The sequence below is a fragment of the Phaseolus vulgaris genome, chromosome 5 (genome assembly GCF_051622355.1).
Source record: "Phaseolus vulgaris cultivar YP4 chromosome 5, ASM5162235v1, whole genome shotgun sequence".
In the NCBI taxonomy this organism is placed as follows: domain Eukaryota; kingdom Viridiplantae; phylum Streptophyta; class Magnoliopsida; order Fabales; family Fabaceae; genus Phaseolus; species Phaseolus vulgaris.
In genome coordinates, this window is record NC_143502.1 from 5204412 (window position 1) to 5221549 (window position 17138).

The 17138-nt window shown below is 26.1% G+C and overlaps 1 protein-coding gene across 3 annotated transcripts; it reads left to right on the forward strand.

The window, feature by feature from the left end:
* The first annotated feature begins 11382 nt into the window (after positions 1-11382).
* LOC137834960 (protein ACCELERATED CELL DEATH 6) lies at positions 11383-16740 on the forward strand. 3 transcript variants are annotated; one of them, XM_068643230.2, is made up of 7 exons: positions 11383-11580; positions 11676-12404; positions 12640-12711; positions 13191-13301; positions 14175-14716; positions 15019-15643; positions 16429-16740. In XM_068643230.2, the coding sequence occupies exons 2-7, from the start codon at positions 11717-11719 to the stop codon at positions 16455-16457; spliced, it is 2067 nt and encodes a 688-aa protein (XP_068499331.2). In that variant the 5' UTR covers positions 11383-11580; positions 11676-11716; the 3' UTR covers positions 16458-16740. The 3 variants fall into 3 exon arrangements, with proteins under 3 accessions (XP_068499331.2, XP_068499332.2, XP_090158065.1); XM_068643231.2 differs by having other exon boundaries at positions 11443-11580; positions 11691-12404; XM_090301939.1 differs by lacking the exons at positions 11383-11580; positions 11676-12404 and having other exon boundaries at positions 12666-12711; positions 13125-13301.
* Positions 16741-17138: the final 398 nt, after the last annotated feature.

Here is a 17138-nt window from a genome sequence, read left to right on the forward strand (position 1 = left end):
TTAATATCATTAATTTCATTAAAATTATTATTATTCAGATTAGACATCTCACGAAAACAACTGCTTCAGTTTTAGATATTCACAAACATACAAAAATGAGTTTTAGAGTAATGTTGAGGAGAGAATAATTGCATTTTTTAAGAGAACATTGACAACATTGATAAACCTAATTTCAAAAAGAATAATTGCATTTTTCTCATAATAAGCCTAAATACTAACATCTTATTCGTATCTTAACTCTGAGATATTTGAAGATATATCTTCTTTCAACATATGTGGATAACAATACATGATAACTGATTTAGTTATAACTAACTAAATTATAAGATTCAAACTTATTTTTTAATATTTTTAACCAGTTATAACTAAAAGCCTACAAATAGAGATTGATTCATTATCCTCTATATTTATGCATTTATACATAATAACAAACTTTGTACTTAATCATTTATATTTTATAATTATATTTATTTTTAGAAAGAGATAAAATTTAATAAATAGTACAAGTCTATATCATTTATAAAGTATGAAGAAAAAAGAAGAACACAGTCAAATAAAAATAGTGTTAAATTAAAAAAAAAGATTAAAAAAATTGTTGACCGGTGAATTATGTACTTTTAATTATTTATTCTATAAGTTCATGAATTCTGATTATATGTTTTCTTTTTCACTTTCACACATTAGTTGTATAATTTCTTAAATTGTTAATGTACCGGCCGGTACTAGACGAGTCAGTCACTCGGTCTCCGTGACCGACCGATCGTGGAAAGATAAATATTGTAATTGTAGAGTGACACAATGAAAGTAAAATTGTTTCTTTAATAAAAGTTATGGATTCAAATTTAAAATAAATAAAAAATTAATATTTTTTTCACAATTACTAGTGATATAATAATAATGAAATTAATATTATATGATATTTTATATTAAGTATTCATAATTAATTTATAAAAATTCAATAAATTTTTTATTAATTATATTTTTATTAAAAGAAAAAAAATTATCATATGGTATTTTACATTAATAAATAATTATTTATAAGATGTATATTTTTTATTTTTAATAAAAATTTAGTGACAACTTAAAAATAGTCACAAGTAATATACAAATAGTGACAACTTAAAATATAGTCACAAGTAATATGCAAATAGTGACAACTTAAAATATAGTCACAACTAATATACAAATAGTGACAACTTAAAATATAGTCACAACTAATATACAAATAGTAACAAATTTTATATATAACACTATTAATTGCATTATCACAAAATAAAAATAATATTGACTTATGAAAAAGAAGATCATACATTTAGGTATAAAATAAGATAAATTTAATAATTTTTTCGTAAGAATAAATTTATGACATAATATTTTTGATACAAAAATTGTGATAATTCTAGTGGTATAGTGTAAATAATGAATTTTTTTCATTAAAGGATTTTGAGTTCAAATCTAAAGTAGAACAACTATTTTTTAACTTTTTGTGACAAATTAAAAAGTAGTCATAATTTTTATATTTATCACAGTTAATTATATTATCATAAAATGAAAATAATGTTAGACATATTTTAACAGACAAATAATTAATAATTTATCATTGATAAAAATAATTATTAATTTATAAATATTTAATAAATTTATATTAATTATATTCTTATTATAAAAAAAATATTATATATTTTTTAGTAATTATTTATGATATGTTCTTAATAATTATTGTGACATTTTTTAATTTTGTCACTATTATGAATAACATTTGTGACAAATAAAATGAGTAGTCACAAATAATAGATAAATAGTGACAAATTTTATCTTTATCACTAATTTTAATATACTTATTGTGATATTTTTTTAGTTTTGTCACTATTATAAGCAATATTAGTGACAATAAAAAAAATAGTCACAAATAATATATAAATAGTGACAAATCTTATATTTATCACTAACCTTTTATCACTAAAACTAATTTTTCTTGTAGTGACATAGGCATTAGTTTAACCGAAACTCTGTCTATCCTATGGATATTCCTGAAGCTCCTTAACGAAAACTTGAAACCTTTTGTTCTTCTAAATCATTCAAAAATTGAAACATGTGTTCTTATCATATTTTGCAACAATAAACATCTCCTTGGAAAATGTCTTGGCCCCTCATTCAAGTAATCATCGTTCCTTTTGTTCTTCATTACCACCTTCACTTGAATGATTCTCAACTATTTTAAACATCACTTTTAGTAGTGCGGATCCTTATTATGATGTAATGCTTTAATCTAAATTATTTACAATAAATCATATGTTAAAAAGTCAGACGGTTAAACTTTTTGATGTGAAGGAGAAGACCAACTATTATAGATAGTCAAAATCCGTATATAAAACAGGTTTATATACGGATTTTTATCCGTAGGACTCGAAACCAAGTCCCAAAATGTTAAAAGCAAACTGTAGCATCCAGGATTCGAACCCAAGTCTCTTCAATGACCAGGGGAAGCATTGACCACTAGACCAAACAAGTCCTTTGGTCATATTATCATTTTTATTATACTTATACATATTAATATAATTTATACATATTAATATAATTTATACATATTAATATAATTAATAATAATAATAATAATAAATTATATTTATATTATTAATATTATTAATATTTATTAATATTATTCATATTATTAATATTTATTAATGTTATAATTAATATTATTATTAACATTATATTCATATTATTAATATTTATTAATATTATTATTAACATTATTATTAATATTATTATTAACATTATTATTAATATTATTATTAACATTATTATTAATATTATTATTAACATTATTATTAATATTATTATTAACATTATTATTAATATTATTATTAACATTATTATTAATATTATTAATATTATTATTAATATTATTAGTATTAATATTCAAATTATTATTAATATTTATTAATATTATTAGTATTAATATTCATATTATTAATATTAATATTATATTCATATTATCAATATTATATTCATATTATTAATATTAATTTTGATATAAATATACATTTAGATATTTATTGTGTGTGTATAGTAGTTTTATTTGACTTGAGTAATATTACTTTTATCCGGATATAGATAGATAGAGAGAAAAAGGAAGAAATTATATAATATTAATATAACTTTAATACTATAAATACATATATATTGATTAATATATTTCTTTATTTAATCATTAATTTTTTAAAACTCATGGTTAAATTTAAATTTACTTTCATATTATATATATATATATTAATATAAAATTATTTGATATCTTATTTTCAAATATAGGTTATTATAGGTAGTTGTGAAGTTTTTGTTAGATGGCTATATAGGTGCTTGTATCTTACACTTCTTTTCTGATTGGAGATTCTTGTATAAGGATTGAAATATCCTTAAAATGTTTTGTTTAATTTTTTTTATTCTTTGTCGATAAAAAAAATCTTATTTTCAAATATTTACTTACATAGATTAAAATTGATATAATGTATAATTTTTAAAATATTTTAAATTATAAATTATTTAATCACTTTGTCATTATGATTTATATTATATATTAGTAGAAAGGGTTATTTAGTAACAACCTTTTACATAGATTTATGGAATAATTAATATAGTTTAAACTATAATGATATGCTAACTAGTAATCTGTATTAGAGATTTAATTAATAGTTAATGTAAAAGTCATCATTTTATGTTAAAAGATAATATTGTTTGTTGACAATATTCTTTACTATAACACACAAGTAAAACCAACTACCTATAATGAACTTAATTAAGTCAATATGATCGTAAAATAATAATTAATATGATAGTTGATTTTAATGTAATAGGTAATATGATGACTATGAGTATGACATATATTAAATTTGATTCATACTAATAGATAATATAATAAATTATGTTTAGATTCAAGTAGATTATAGATAAATTAAATGTGATTCATATGTTAATATTGTTAGTATCATTAATATTGTTAGTATTATTAATATGATTAATATTGTTAGTATTGTTAGTATTATTAATATTGTTAGTATTGTTAGTATTGTTAGTATTATTAATATTATTAATGTTGTTAGTATTATTAATATTATTAATGTTGTTAGTATTATTAATATTATTAATGTTGTTAGTATTATTAATATTATTAATGTTGTTAGTATTATTAATATTATTAATGTTGTTAGTATTATTAATATTATTAATGTTGTTAGTATTATTAATATTATTAATGTTGTTAGTATTATTAATATTATTAATGTTGTTAGTATTATTAATATTATTAATGTTGTTAGTATTATTAATAATAATAAGTATAATAAAAATCATAATAAAACTAAAGAATTTGCTTGGTGTAGTGGTTAAATTTTATTTGGTTGCTGAAGGAACCTGGCTTCAAATCTTATTCACTGCTAATTTTATTTTATGGTGCTAATATTTACATACGGAAAAAATCCGTATGTAATGTTGATTTTACATACGGATTTTGATCCGTATGTAATAATCTGTATGTAATTCGCGTTTTTCTTGTAGTGAGACCTTGGAATTGAAAGAAAGTGGATAGGTTCTTCTCGAAAAAAACTAAGGTTGTAGAATGCAAGGTATAAGGTCTATCAGATTAAAGATGTTTGATGACAAGGAGATGTTGTAGTAAGGTATGAGATATGTTCCTGAGGTGAAGATGAATGTTTTGTCCATTAGCATGTTTAATCAAATTGGTTTCATAACCAAGATCGAACAATGGGTGATAAAGATTATAAGGGGAGATTCTACAATTGTTAGGGGAAGAAAAAGAATGACATGTACATCCTAGATGGTTCAACAATGATCCTGCATGCATCTAAATTTAGTGAGACGATGCAAGATAAAATAAAGTTGTGGTATATGAGGATGAGACACGTAAGCGAGAAAGGGTATGGTTGTAGAAGCATAACCTACTAGGAGGTGATAAGATGGAGGGGCTAGAGTTTTATGATAACCATGTACTAGGAAAGTCTCATAAATTGAAATTTCAAACTAGTAAGCATGTGTACAATATACCTTTTGAGTATGTTCAGGCAAATTTGTAGGATCCAATGAGAGATCGGACTCATGGTGAAGGGTCTTATTTCCTAAATATAATAGATGATTACTTAAGGAAGATGTGGATCTCTAGCATAAAAGGTAAGACTAAAACTTTTCAGATTTTTATGGAGTGAAATACTATGTTGAGTAATCAGTAGGGGACCAACTTGAAGGTGTTGAGGACAAATAATTTGTTGGAGTTTGATGTATGTTGATAGAGGTTTGATTGCCTAAGACCTTCTAAAGAGAAGCTTCAAACACAATCATCTACTTGATAAACATAAGTCCATCATTTGCTATGAATTATAGTTATTTTATCAATAAATATTTAAAAGTGTTTGTATTTTAATATAAAATATAATTGAATTTTGACACTTATGATCTTTACATTTGTTAATGCTACTAGACCGTACATCGGACGATTGTCTACCGACGTTCTAGTTTTTTAATTTGTGTTACAGTTTTTATTAATTCTCATTCCCTCTCCTCTTGCTAACTTGTAACTGAAAGATGGATTTTATTTTTAAGATAGGACGCAACTGAACAATTATATCAATTGTTTAATGCATTGATACTAACACCACAAAAATGATAGTGTAGATGTGATCACTTTCGATTTTATAAGAATCTTACTGTTTTCACTTCAGAAAAGTAAATAAGAATAAATATTAAAGAACAAGAGAGGGTACTTAGGTTAAAAACGAATATTTGCTTCTTTTTACATCTCCTACACCAAGAAAGGAAAATGCAAGTTTTATACTTCATTCAGTGATTTTATACGCACCCTTTAACACACAAGGTCGTTGAAAGGCTACGTGGTTTTGGCACTTTTTCAATTCTTTAATTGAGGCACAAGAGGAGTACAACTTGTGCAAATCTCACAAGCAAAAAATAAAGGGACGAGTATCCTATTCCCTATAGTTTATGATGCCATGGGCTACCTCTTTGGCAAAAATAAAAAGCATAGCACTCAGTTCAAGCCACGATAAAGGAAGAGGTGGAAGATTCTTAAATTAGAAAATTTATATGGTACCCCCTTCAATTTAAGTGTTTCAAGATTCTTGTTGAGAAACACTTTTTGTCCCTCTCTTTATATATCCACACTCATTCAACCAAACATAACTGTAGCTCATATCAATGAGTTTATTAATGAATTATGTTTATAAAAAATTAAAATTTCATTGTATTTAAAAGAAACAACGTATTCACATAAAAGATAATTAAAAAGTTTAGCGATGAATGAAAAGTTTGAAAGTTAAGGAAATTATGTTTTGCATTTTATGTAGAGACTGATTTAATGCTTGGAATATTTTAATGGACAAATCATTATTTAGTTTTCTCTCATGGTCATGTTCGAATGTGAAAATAAAAGAAGTTAAAATTAGTGTATATTTCCTAAGTTTAATTATTTTCGTAGTCAATAAAGTATAAAGTATGTTTACGTTATCACTTAAGTCGTGTGATATTTTAATTTTGATTTAAAATAATTGACAAATTACACTTTTAATTTTTAAAATTTATTATTTTTGAAATTGAAAGAGTACCTACATAATTAATATTCCAAGAGGAAAAAAGTCATTGTTCTGTGTTTTCTTCCAATACATTCCATGGTGTTTGTTACACAATAACGCACCATCTTATAAAATTAATTTTTAGTTTAGAATAAAAGTAATTTACTTGAGAGTAAGTTAGTACCAAAATAAAGACAAATTATATACCTTTTTGTGATTTTTCTCCTGGTTTTGACGCAAGTTACTTAGTTGGTAAGTTGAAATTTGAAGTTAACCTTCATAAGTTAAATATAATTTTTATATTTAATGAAGTTGTTGTTTTATGCATATGAGAGTATTGATAGCGTTGGAATCGAAAAAGAGTTAAAAAAGACGGAATGTCATATCCATAGAGATTGATGGAAAAATTTTAATATTTAATTTAAATATTTCAAAATATTAATTGCTTTTTGTATTTGAGTAACCAATCCCATTTTCTCCCATTAATTAGTTTCCGGATTGAATGCACTCCTTTTTATAACTATGTTGATAAAATCAATGTCTTTCTTTCAAATGAAGACGTTTAGAATGCTCTTATAAGTATATAGCTTATCAAGGTAAGATTTGTAAAGTATATTATTATATATGTGTATGTACTATTTTATTATGTTATTGGCTAAAGTATAAAGTTTCATTATTCAGTGTTACCTTCTTATTCTTATGTTTTTTTTATTTAGATAAAAAAGTATGTTCAAAATTGTATTGATGGTAAATGTACAACTCATTATGTTATTGTATAATATTTTGTCCAATATATTGTTTTCAATTATTATACAAAATTTTGGTACCAATATACAATAAACATAGTTATTATCTTTTTACATTCTGAACATAAAAAAGATCTATTCTTTTGCATTTAAGGTTTATTAAATAAGGCTCTTAAATATTGTTTGAACATCTTCAATTGGCAAAGACAATCATTATCAACTTTACATAGTAATTCTAATATGTAGGTAAATAAATGTGTAACATCACTATGAATTTTATCCATAAACAAAGACAAATAACAATATTTTCTTCTTCACAAGTTAAGTAATGAAATTATAATTTTTGAAATCCAAGATTCAAATATTAAATATGTAATTATGTATTAAGTCTTATGTGGCTACAAGAACAAATATTTTAACAGGAGTTTATTTTTACATTATCCAGGGTTTAAATCCCTATTAAGTCATTTACCTAAAGTTGCAGTTTTTCCCGCTAAACTATTCCTGAGGGAACATGTTCCCTAGAATTTTTTTAAACCTCAAGAATGTTAAGTACCATGTCTTTTTGAACCCTTGTTAAATACCATGTCTTTTAGAACCCCTGTTAAATACCATGGATTTAAGAACCTCCGTAAAATATCATGGGTTTCAAAACCTCCGTAAAATATTATGGGTTTCAAAACCTCCGTTAAATACAATGGGTTTCAAAACCTTCGTAAAATACTATGAGTTTCAAAATTTCTGTAAAATAACTTGTCATTTGAGATAACCTTCAATCTCATTTTCTACCATCTTTAACGATACTCCTAACTTCTCTCTTCCACCGCAGACACACTCTCTCCGGTACAGGCTCAATGACCGTCGACGGTAGTCCTAGTAAGCAATCACAATTCAGCCACACTTATGTTTATTATATCTAAGGAGAAGAAACACTAAATAAGGCACTATCTTCTTCTTACTCCAATAGTTCTTCTTCTATCACCTTACTGTCTCAACTTGGGTCACAAGCCATTGCTACCTAACTCGACAACAACTGGTGTTTATTACTATTTTATATATCCTAAATAATTGCATTATTTGTCAGATGTCGACTTCAAAGTCATGTGTGTTCTTGAAAAAATATTACAAGAACATATTACAAGGAGAAATTAACTTTATTACTTTTCACTTTCACAGTGAATTAATTGTTATATGCATTTTAAAATAAAGGCCTTAATTTAAAATATTTCAAGATTATGATAATTAAATATTAACAATTATAACTAAAACTAAAATTGCACATAAAATATACGCACATCAAAAGGTAAAACAAAAATAGTTAGGTTTTTTTATATATATCCTAAATAATTGCATTATTTGTCAGATGTCGACTTCAAAGTCATGTGTGTTCTTGAAAAAATATTACAAGAACATATTGCAAGGAGAAATTAACTTTATTACTTTTCACTTTCACAGTGAATTAATTGTTATATGCATTTTAAAATAAAGGCCTTAATTTAAAATATTTCAAGATTATGATAATTAAATATTAACAATTATAACTAAAACTAAAATTGCACATAAAATATACGCACATCAAAAGGTAAAACAAAAATAGTTAGGTTTTTTTAAGTATGAGCTCGTAACAAAAAAAATAGTAATTATATAAACCAGCTACCATCAATCATAAGAAATATGCAAATACGGTTGAAATACTTATTATTCAAGATTAGTTGTTCAAATACTTATTATTCAAGGTTATTTTGTTGAGTTTTTAAAATAATTTTTTGAAACATTTGAAAACTTATTTGTAATGTAAAGTTACACTTTCAAAATTTTAGAGAATTTAGTTATAAAATATATTAAAATTATATAATTTTTAATTATTTATTTATAAATAGATTTAATTATATTTATTTATTGAATTTTGAAAATTTTGGAGTGTTTCATTGAGGTTATACAATAAATCTTTAGAATTCAACGAAGGTTAAAATAATCATCGTTATTTTGTCGAGATTTTAGAATAAATCTTTGAAACTTAACAAAGATTAAAAAGACTTCCGTTAATTTGTTGAGGTTGTAGAATAAACCTTTGGGACTTACTGAAAGTTAAAAAAACCTTTGTTATTTTTCTAAGGTTTTAGAATAAATCTTTGGAATTTAACGAAGGTTAAAAAAACTTCCATTATTTTTCCGAGGTTTTAGAATAAACTTTCAGGATTTAATGAAGGTTAAAAAAACTTTCGTTACTTTGCTGAACTATTAAAATGAACCTTTGAAAATTTAAAGAAGGTTAAAAAAACCTTCGTTATTTTGTTGAGATTTTAGAATAAACCTTTGAAATTTAACGAAGGTTAAAAAAACCTCCGTTATTTTGCTGAGATTTTAGAATAATCTTTGAAACTTAACAAAAATTAAAAAACCTCCATTAATTAAATCAATTCCTAAAATTATATTAATCTCAGTTAAATAATCTCCTCTAAAACTCTTTTTTTCTGGTAGGGTGGAAAATATAAATTTTCATTTAAAAAAAATCAAGATTAAATGTGATTTTTCTTATAAAAAAATTGGCTAACTTATGATATAGTAAACTTATATAACTTTCTGTAAGAAGGATTTGAGTCTTTTTTGTGTTGATTATATATATATATATATATATATATATATATATATAAAAGTTTATTATACTAATAAAGATAATTAGTATATACAATTTTATAATATTATTTTATTACTTACTTTATAATATTTTTATTGTTATTTTAATTTGAATATGATATATAATTTTTTTTAATATGATAAAAAATTTATTTTTATTTATAAATATTAAGTTATTTTTCACATGTCACTATTTCAGGCCACCACAAGGGGCTGATTAATCTGATGCACTCCACCCGAATGGGGCTTTGATAACAGTTAGGGTAAGGGGATCTCTTGATTGAATATTTCATATTCGATTTTTGAACTCAAGATTGTAGATTTTGGAACTAGAGAACCAGGATTTCAGAGTTCTAGTCGATTCAATTTCAGAACTATCAAGTTGGATTTTAACATCAGAACTCCTCATGATTTTGATTTCTATTAGGGATTCGATCTGGACAATGACTTTCAATTTCGGAACAAAGTTTAGATTTCGATTTGGGCAATGAATTTGAGAACAAGGTTGGATTTCGATTTCAGGATGAGTTTCGATTTCATAATGGAATTCGATTTTACATACTAGGGTTCATGACTTTGTGTTTTGAAACGTACGAAGCTTTAAACTAAAGATTGGTTGTATGAACCTGGTTAGGGTAGCAAGTGTTGACTGATGGGTAGTTTGCTATTCATTTCTTTTGAGATTTGTATTAAAGGTTGTAGAGTCTGTATGGTCAGGTATTGAGTAGATTGACTTTGGCTATTTTGTATATAAGGGTTGAAACATCCTTGAAATATCTGTATAAGGGTTGGGATATCCTAAAGTGTCCTATTTTATTTTATTTATTCTTTGTTGATAAAAAAAAACTTCTTTCACATATATGGAAAACACTTAATTTATTTTAATTCTGTATCTAATACTTTAGATACATATATAATCATATATAATTATTATCGCTTCATGAGACCTTACATACCAAAATAAATATCTATTTACATATTGAAATAAATTTGTATATATATGTAACGATTATTTTACAAACTAATCTGATATGTAAATAAATATTTTTTTAATGATATGAGACTTTTCTTAAAAAAGAAAAATTGGCTAACTTATGATATAGTAAACTTATATAGCTGTGCATTAAAGATTTGAGTAATTTTTGTGTTAATTATGATATATAGAAGTTTATTCTACAAATAAAAATAATTAATATATACAATTTTATAATATTTTTTATTAATTACTACATAATATTTTTATTATTATTTTAATTTGAATATAATATATAAAATTAGTCTTTTTTTAATATGATATAAAATTTATTTTTATTAATAAATATTAAACTCGTTATCAAAAACTAGTTTCTTAAAACACTATCAAAGTATCTTTATCTTTCAGGTGGGTCACCCTAGATGGCATTGAGGAGGACACTTGACTTTAACTGGCAGGTCGGTGACCTAGCTAATTGCGAGACAGCTAATGCTTATTCCTGTTCCATAGATATGCACTTCACTCATGAGGATTCTAGAAAAGCTATTTGTGTATGTTACATTACAGTTACTGCTAAAACCTTTGAGCTTTGAAGAGAGGGAAGGTTCTAGTGTAGTGGAATAAGAAGGTACTTTAGAAGTTGAGAATTTTCTGTCTTGTGCATATTTTGATTTATTTATTTTAATTATTCTTTAAAATGGATACATTGATGTTTGTGTGTAGTTTTGGTATTTTTAGAGACAGAAAAAGAAGTAGGTGGAAGCATGGTGGATTTTCCCGGTGAAGAGGAGATAAGTATGAAGAATGATGACTTGGAGAATAACTACAAGGAAGGAGAACAGGCTTCAAGGAATGTGATTGAAGAAAACAGAATTGAAAGCTCAGAAGAAGACAGTGATGAAGTTAAGGCACATGGTTGGTGTTTGTTGCCAAAGAGAACATACGATGCAATAAAACAAAATAAGGCTGAATCTTGGAGAGAAATAGATGACCAGAGTTTAAAGCAAGAGAGCCCTAAGGGGAACACGGTGCTGCATATAGCAGCTCTGTATGGAAATGATAGGTGTGTGGAAAGAATACTTGAAATTGGTGGAGCAGAGCTTTTGACAGCAAAAAATAGAAATGGTGACACCCCACTGCATGTTGCTGCAAGAGCTGGCAAGGTCTCTACTCTTCACAACTTGGTGGCTGCACTTGTAGATCAGCAATCCAGATGGGCAATCCTTACAACCAACAACCTAAGAAACACTTTGTTTCACGAGGCCTTGTTGAATGGTCACAAAGATGTAATGAAGATTCTAGATTCTTCACCAGGCTTCAGGGAGTGTTGGATTGAGGAAGATGTGTTTCTTGGGACAAACAAAGAAGGCAAATCAGTTTTGCACTTGGCATTTGAGAAAGGGTACGAGGACATTGTTGATGATGTATTGACAAGAGTAGTTCCAGTTCTAGGTACAAAGTTGCTACATTCCTTTCAACTTCCTCCTACTACTTATTTTCTCTAATTTAAGGAACTTTTTAATAAGCCTTTTCGAAAGAAAATAAAATGATCTTGTTTTTTAATTTTCTTATATTTTTCAAATCTCACTCTCTCCAATTTTTTTTATCCAAATCTAAACTTATATTTATTGTCCTATTTATATATTATTTTTAAAATTATCTTATTGACTTTATGGTTGCATTACAGAGAATTATTTCCGTGTACGCGACGAGAAATATAAAACCGTTGTATACGACAACCCATTTGAAAATTGGAAAGGTAAGAACACTATGGAAACAATAAAAGTGTGGAAACGGTAGTTCAAATTTGCCCACACCTTTTGGAGGTATATGCATTTACAGACAATTTTTTTTATAAGTTCCTTTTAAAAAAAATAGTTTAAAATTAAATTAATTAGGGTAAATATGATTTTTTTAATAAAAGTTTTATAGAATTTTTTATTATGATTTTGATGGTGATATAAACACTCTGCATTTTGCATGTCAGATGAAAAATTGTTATAATAATTTTATTATGACTGTAATATATAAATTGTCAATGTATAAAATATTTGTTATAATATGTTTAGACAGTTTTTTTTATCATAGTTATGAAAGTGTTATCTAATCATAAAATGTTATGTATAGTAAGTTTTTTATTGTTATAATATTTACTTAAGTTATGATAAGAAGGTTTTGAATTGGTGGGTTAGTGTAAAAGCTTTTACACTCTTGACTGAAAAAAACATACAACTTCAGCCTCAGCCGATCTGGATATTAAAATGCGAAAAACTAGAAGCATCAGGACCTTCTTACAAAATGACCGAGCTCAAACACCACTCATTGTGGCAATCTTGAAACAAAACAAAGGTATTTTTTTTTTCTATAATTATAAATTTTCTCTTATCATTCACTAATTAATTTATTAACAGAATGGTAACTATTGGAGATCTGAACACTATCTCTCTACTTCCTTTTTTGTAGATGGAGTAATCAAATTTTAATAAAATATTAACAGGGATGATCTTGAATTATTTGATCATTTTCAATTTTAGGTATATATACAGGTTTTTAATTAGATGACTCAACTTTTAGCTGTCTATTAATTGGACATTTTGTTTAACTGTTATTACGATTGTAAACATCTACTTCTGATAGAGAATAACACGTTGAAAACGAGGACCATTTAAAAGTGAGAATCTTCATTACATATATGTAAAACATGTCAATATCATATTTATAGACTATTTAGATATTTGTATTTATAGACTATTTAGATATTTGTAGTTATAGACTATTTAGATATTTGTAGTTACTTTTCTGTAAGAAAATTAGACTGAAATACTTAATTAACAATAAATACAAGTTTAAAGACTCAATTAGATTGCAATTTATTTTAAAAGGAAAAATTAAATTCTTTCATTTTCAAAATTTTGTACTTATCAAGTGAATATATTTATTTATTATAAAGAAAATCTTCATTACAAAAAGTTTCAAAAATATGGTGAAAGAAAAGAGAAAATTTTGTATGCTATGTTACTTTTTATTTCCTTTAGAAAATCATCAAATAGGATGAGCTCATGAGAAGATATAAAATGTAACTGGTTAATTTGTTTTGTTAGCAATATTTATTTATTGGACATGTTTTTATTTTCAATATTTCTTTTTTTCTTTGAATAATTCATGTATTCGATATTGTCAGTGAGATTCTACTTGTGATTGGTTATTCATAAAATATGGCAGGTATTTTAGAGAAAATAGTAAAGAAAAAGAAAGAATGGATTCATAAAAAGGATACGATAGGAAGAAATGCTCTTCACTATGCGGCATCTATAGGTTACCTACATGGTGTTGAGTACTTGCTTCAAAATTGTCATACCTGCAATATGGAAAGAGACAAGGATGGCATTTTTCCTCTTCATCTGGCTTCTGCATTTGGACATATAAAAGTGCTAAAGAAATTGCTTGAAAACTGTCCAGATCCCAGAGAAATAGTTGATAACAAAGGTCGAAATATTGTACACATTGCAGCTATAATGGGAGAGTTTAATGTGGTAAGGTACTTCTTGCAAGATGCAAATAATGAAGTTAAAGATATGATAAATGGTAAGGATTGTGATGGAAACACTCCGTTGCATTTGGCTGCCTCACACTATCGTCCAAAAATTGTGCAAGCCTTGACATGGGACACAAGAGTGGATCTCCATTGCCTTAACAACAACAACCAAACAGCTCTCGATGCTTTTGAGCAATTTAAACAAGAAAATAATCCACCGTTCCCACAGGTAAGTATATATAAAATATTGTGCTTACTCAAAATTCCAATATTTAAATATGCTTTTTTAGTTTATAGTGATTACTACGAGAATATATGTTCAATTGAGTTCTTAATTGATCAAAGTTCATCACAGATGATTATGTTCAAGGAAGGACTTTTGTGTTATTTCTCATTTTCCCTCACTTTTTCTTTCTTTCTTAATTTGTGGTAAACTCCATGCACAAAAAATAGCAGCATTATCAATGCTCTCCTTACACACTTAGACTACTTATGTCTTGTTGAATTTGTAACACAAACTTGTATATGCAGCGGCTAACATGGTGTCAACTAAAATCTGCTGGTATACAAAATGCTAAAAGAGGGTCATACTCTATCAAGATCCCTCGTCCTCGCAAACCAGAAGCCAAAAAGATGGATTTTTATAAAGACAGAATCGACACTCTTATGGTGGTTTCAACCCTTATAACTACAGTAGCATTTGCCGCAGGTTTTACTTTGCCTGGTGGAAATAATAGTTCTAATCCAGGACAACAAGGCATGTCTGTTATGCTGAATCACATGTTGTTTAAACCATTTATTTTTTGCATCACAACATCCATGTATGGTGGCATTAGTGTTACTATCATACTCATTTGGGCTCAATTGGGAGATATAACTTTGGCTCTTTTGGCCCTTAAGGTGGCAATACCCCTTTTAGGAATAACTCTTGCAACGCTATCAATGGCATTCTTGGCTGGTGTCCACCTGGTTATAAGCGATCTTAGTTGGCTGGCTACTACTATTTTGATTTTGTGTGTGATCTTCATTCTCATGCTTTTGTTACTGTACACTCTTCTCTGGTTCCCCATGGATTCAAGCAACATAATAATGCGAAACATTTATTTCTATCCTTTTCAGTTTCTCACATGGTTATATGAAAAAGATTCAACTCAAGGTAAGTAATTTCAGATACACTATACTAAAGTCTTTACATCTTTGTGGATTTATTTCCTTTTTTATACTTTTTGAGATCGAGATTGAATTTCGTTTTCATGTGCATCTTAGAGTTGTGTATCTTTTATAATTACATGTTACTATTCATCATTTTCATGTGCAACATTTGGCTTTATGAGTTGTAAAATCCATTATCAATGTTTTATAATCAAGTATGTCATAAAATTACTCTCTGAAAGGATTTTGTACGCATTTATATCTTTAGAATAGAAATAAACAATAAATGTAACTAAATATTAATAAATATTAAGTCTTGTGTGGTGACAATGTAAATTTTTTACCAATTAAAAGGATTTTTCTTCTTTGTTAGTCCCTATATTCCTATATTTTTTATCCTGTAGCAAAAATGTTGATTCTTCTTGTTTTATAAAAAGTATACTAGTAGCATGTTTTTTTTTTTTCATATAATGAGTTTAATGATTTATTGAGTTTCACAATGAATATGAGATTCCTTAATTCATGTTAAAAATGAATGAAGTTTTTTATGTGCCATATTATCGATTTAATAAGTTTACAACAAATTGTTATAAGAAGGTGCCATAAAATTATGTTGGTGTGATGAAGCTTACTCCTATGATTCATTTTTCTTTGAATGATTTTCTTTATGTTTTCAAAAGGAAGGACATGAATGATTACATTATAGTTATTATTAGTTGGATAACTCTGTTCTTGGAATTTATACTTCACTATTAGTTTTTATTGATTATATGTGCTAACTTTTTTCAGATGAGATGAAAGGGCCCTCTATTGACTAGATCAATATCTCAAGCTATGAGCTATAAGTTTGGTGCATGTTAACTTGTTATCCAATAGTATGATATTACCAAATGTTAAAGGACCTAATAAGACATTCAAGTTAGTTGATATCATTTAGCTATGTCTATATGTGTTTGTAAGGCCAACATATTTTGATGAAAACATGTAATTTTACATAAACTATTGGCCACCTGTCTACTTGAGATTCTATATTAGTTTGGTTGTGTATGTATTATTTGGGTAACATGATAATATATATACCTTTCTAAAGTGATTTGCTTTTCTTATGTTCATTAAGTCTGATTTTTCTTTTATCAGCAAACAAGTTATATAAAACAAAATGAGCTAAAAGGTGTACTCCAAATCTTATACACAAAATTTCAATGCTGAATATAGTATATTATAGCCAGATTTTCCTACAAAGACCCTTCCAACCCCATTTTGGTGATAATTAACATTCATTTCACCAAGCCTAATTATAAAATTAGACATCATAAAATCGTTATCCACAAAAAGAAAACAAAACAAAAGTGTTTTGTATTGCATTTTGAAGCATGCACATCCCCTTGTTGCACCATGTCCCTCATTCAACAAGTGTTTGAAAAGCTTGTTTATGAAGTGTTTGAACGAAGAAGTATGAATTGTGAAAAGTGAACTGTGTTGAACACAATTCAAAAAGA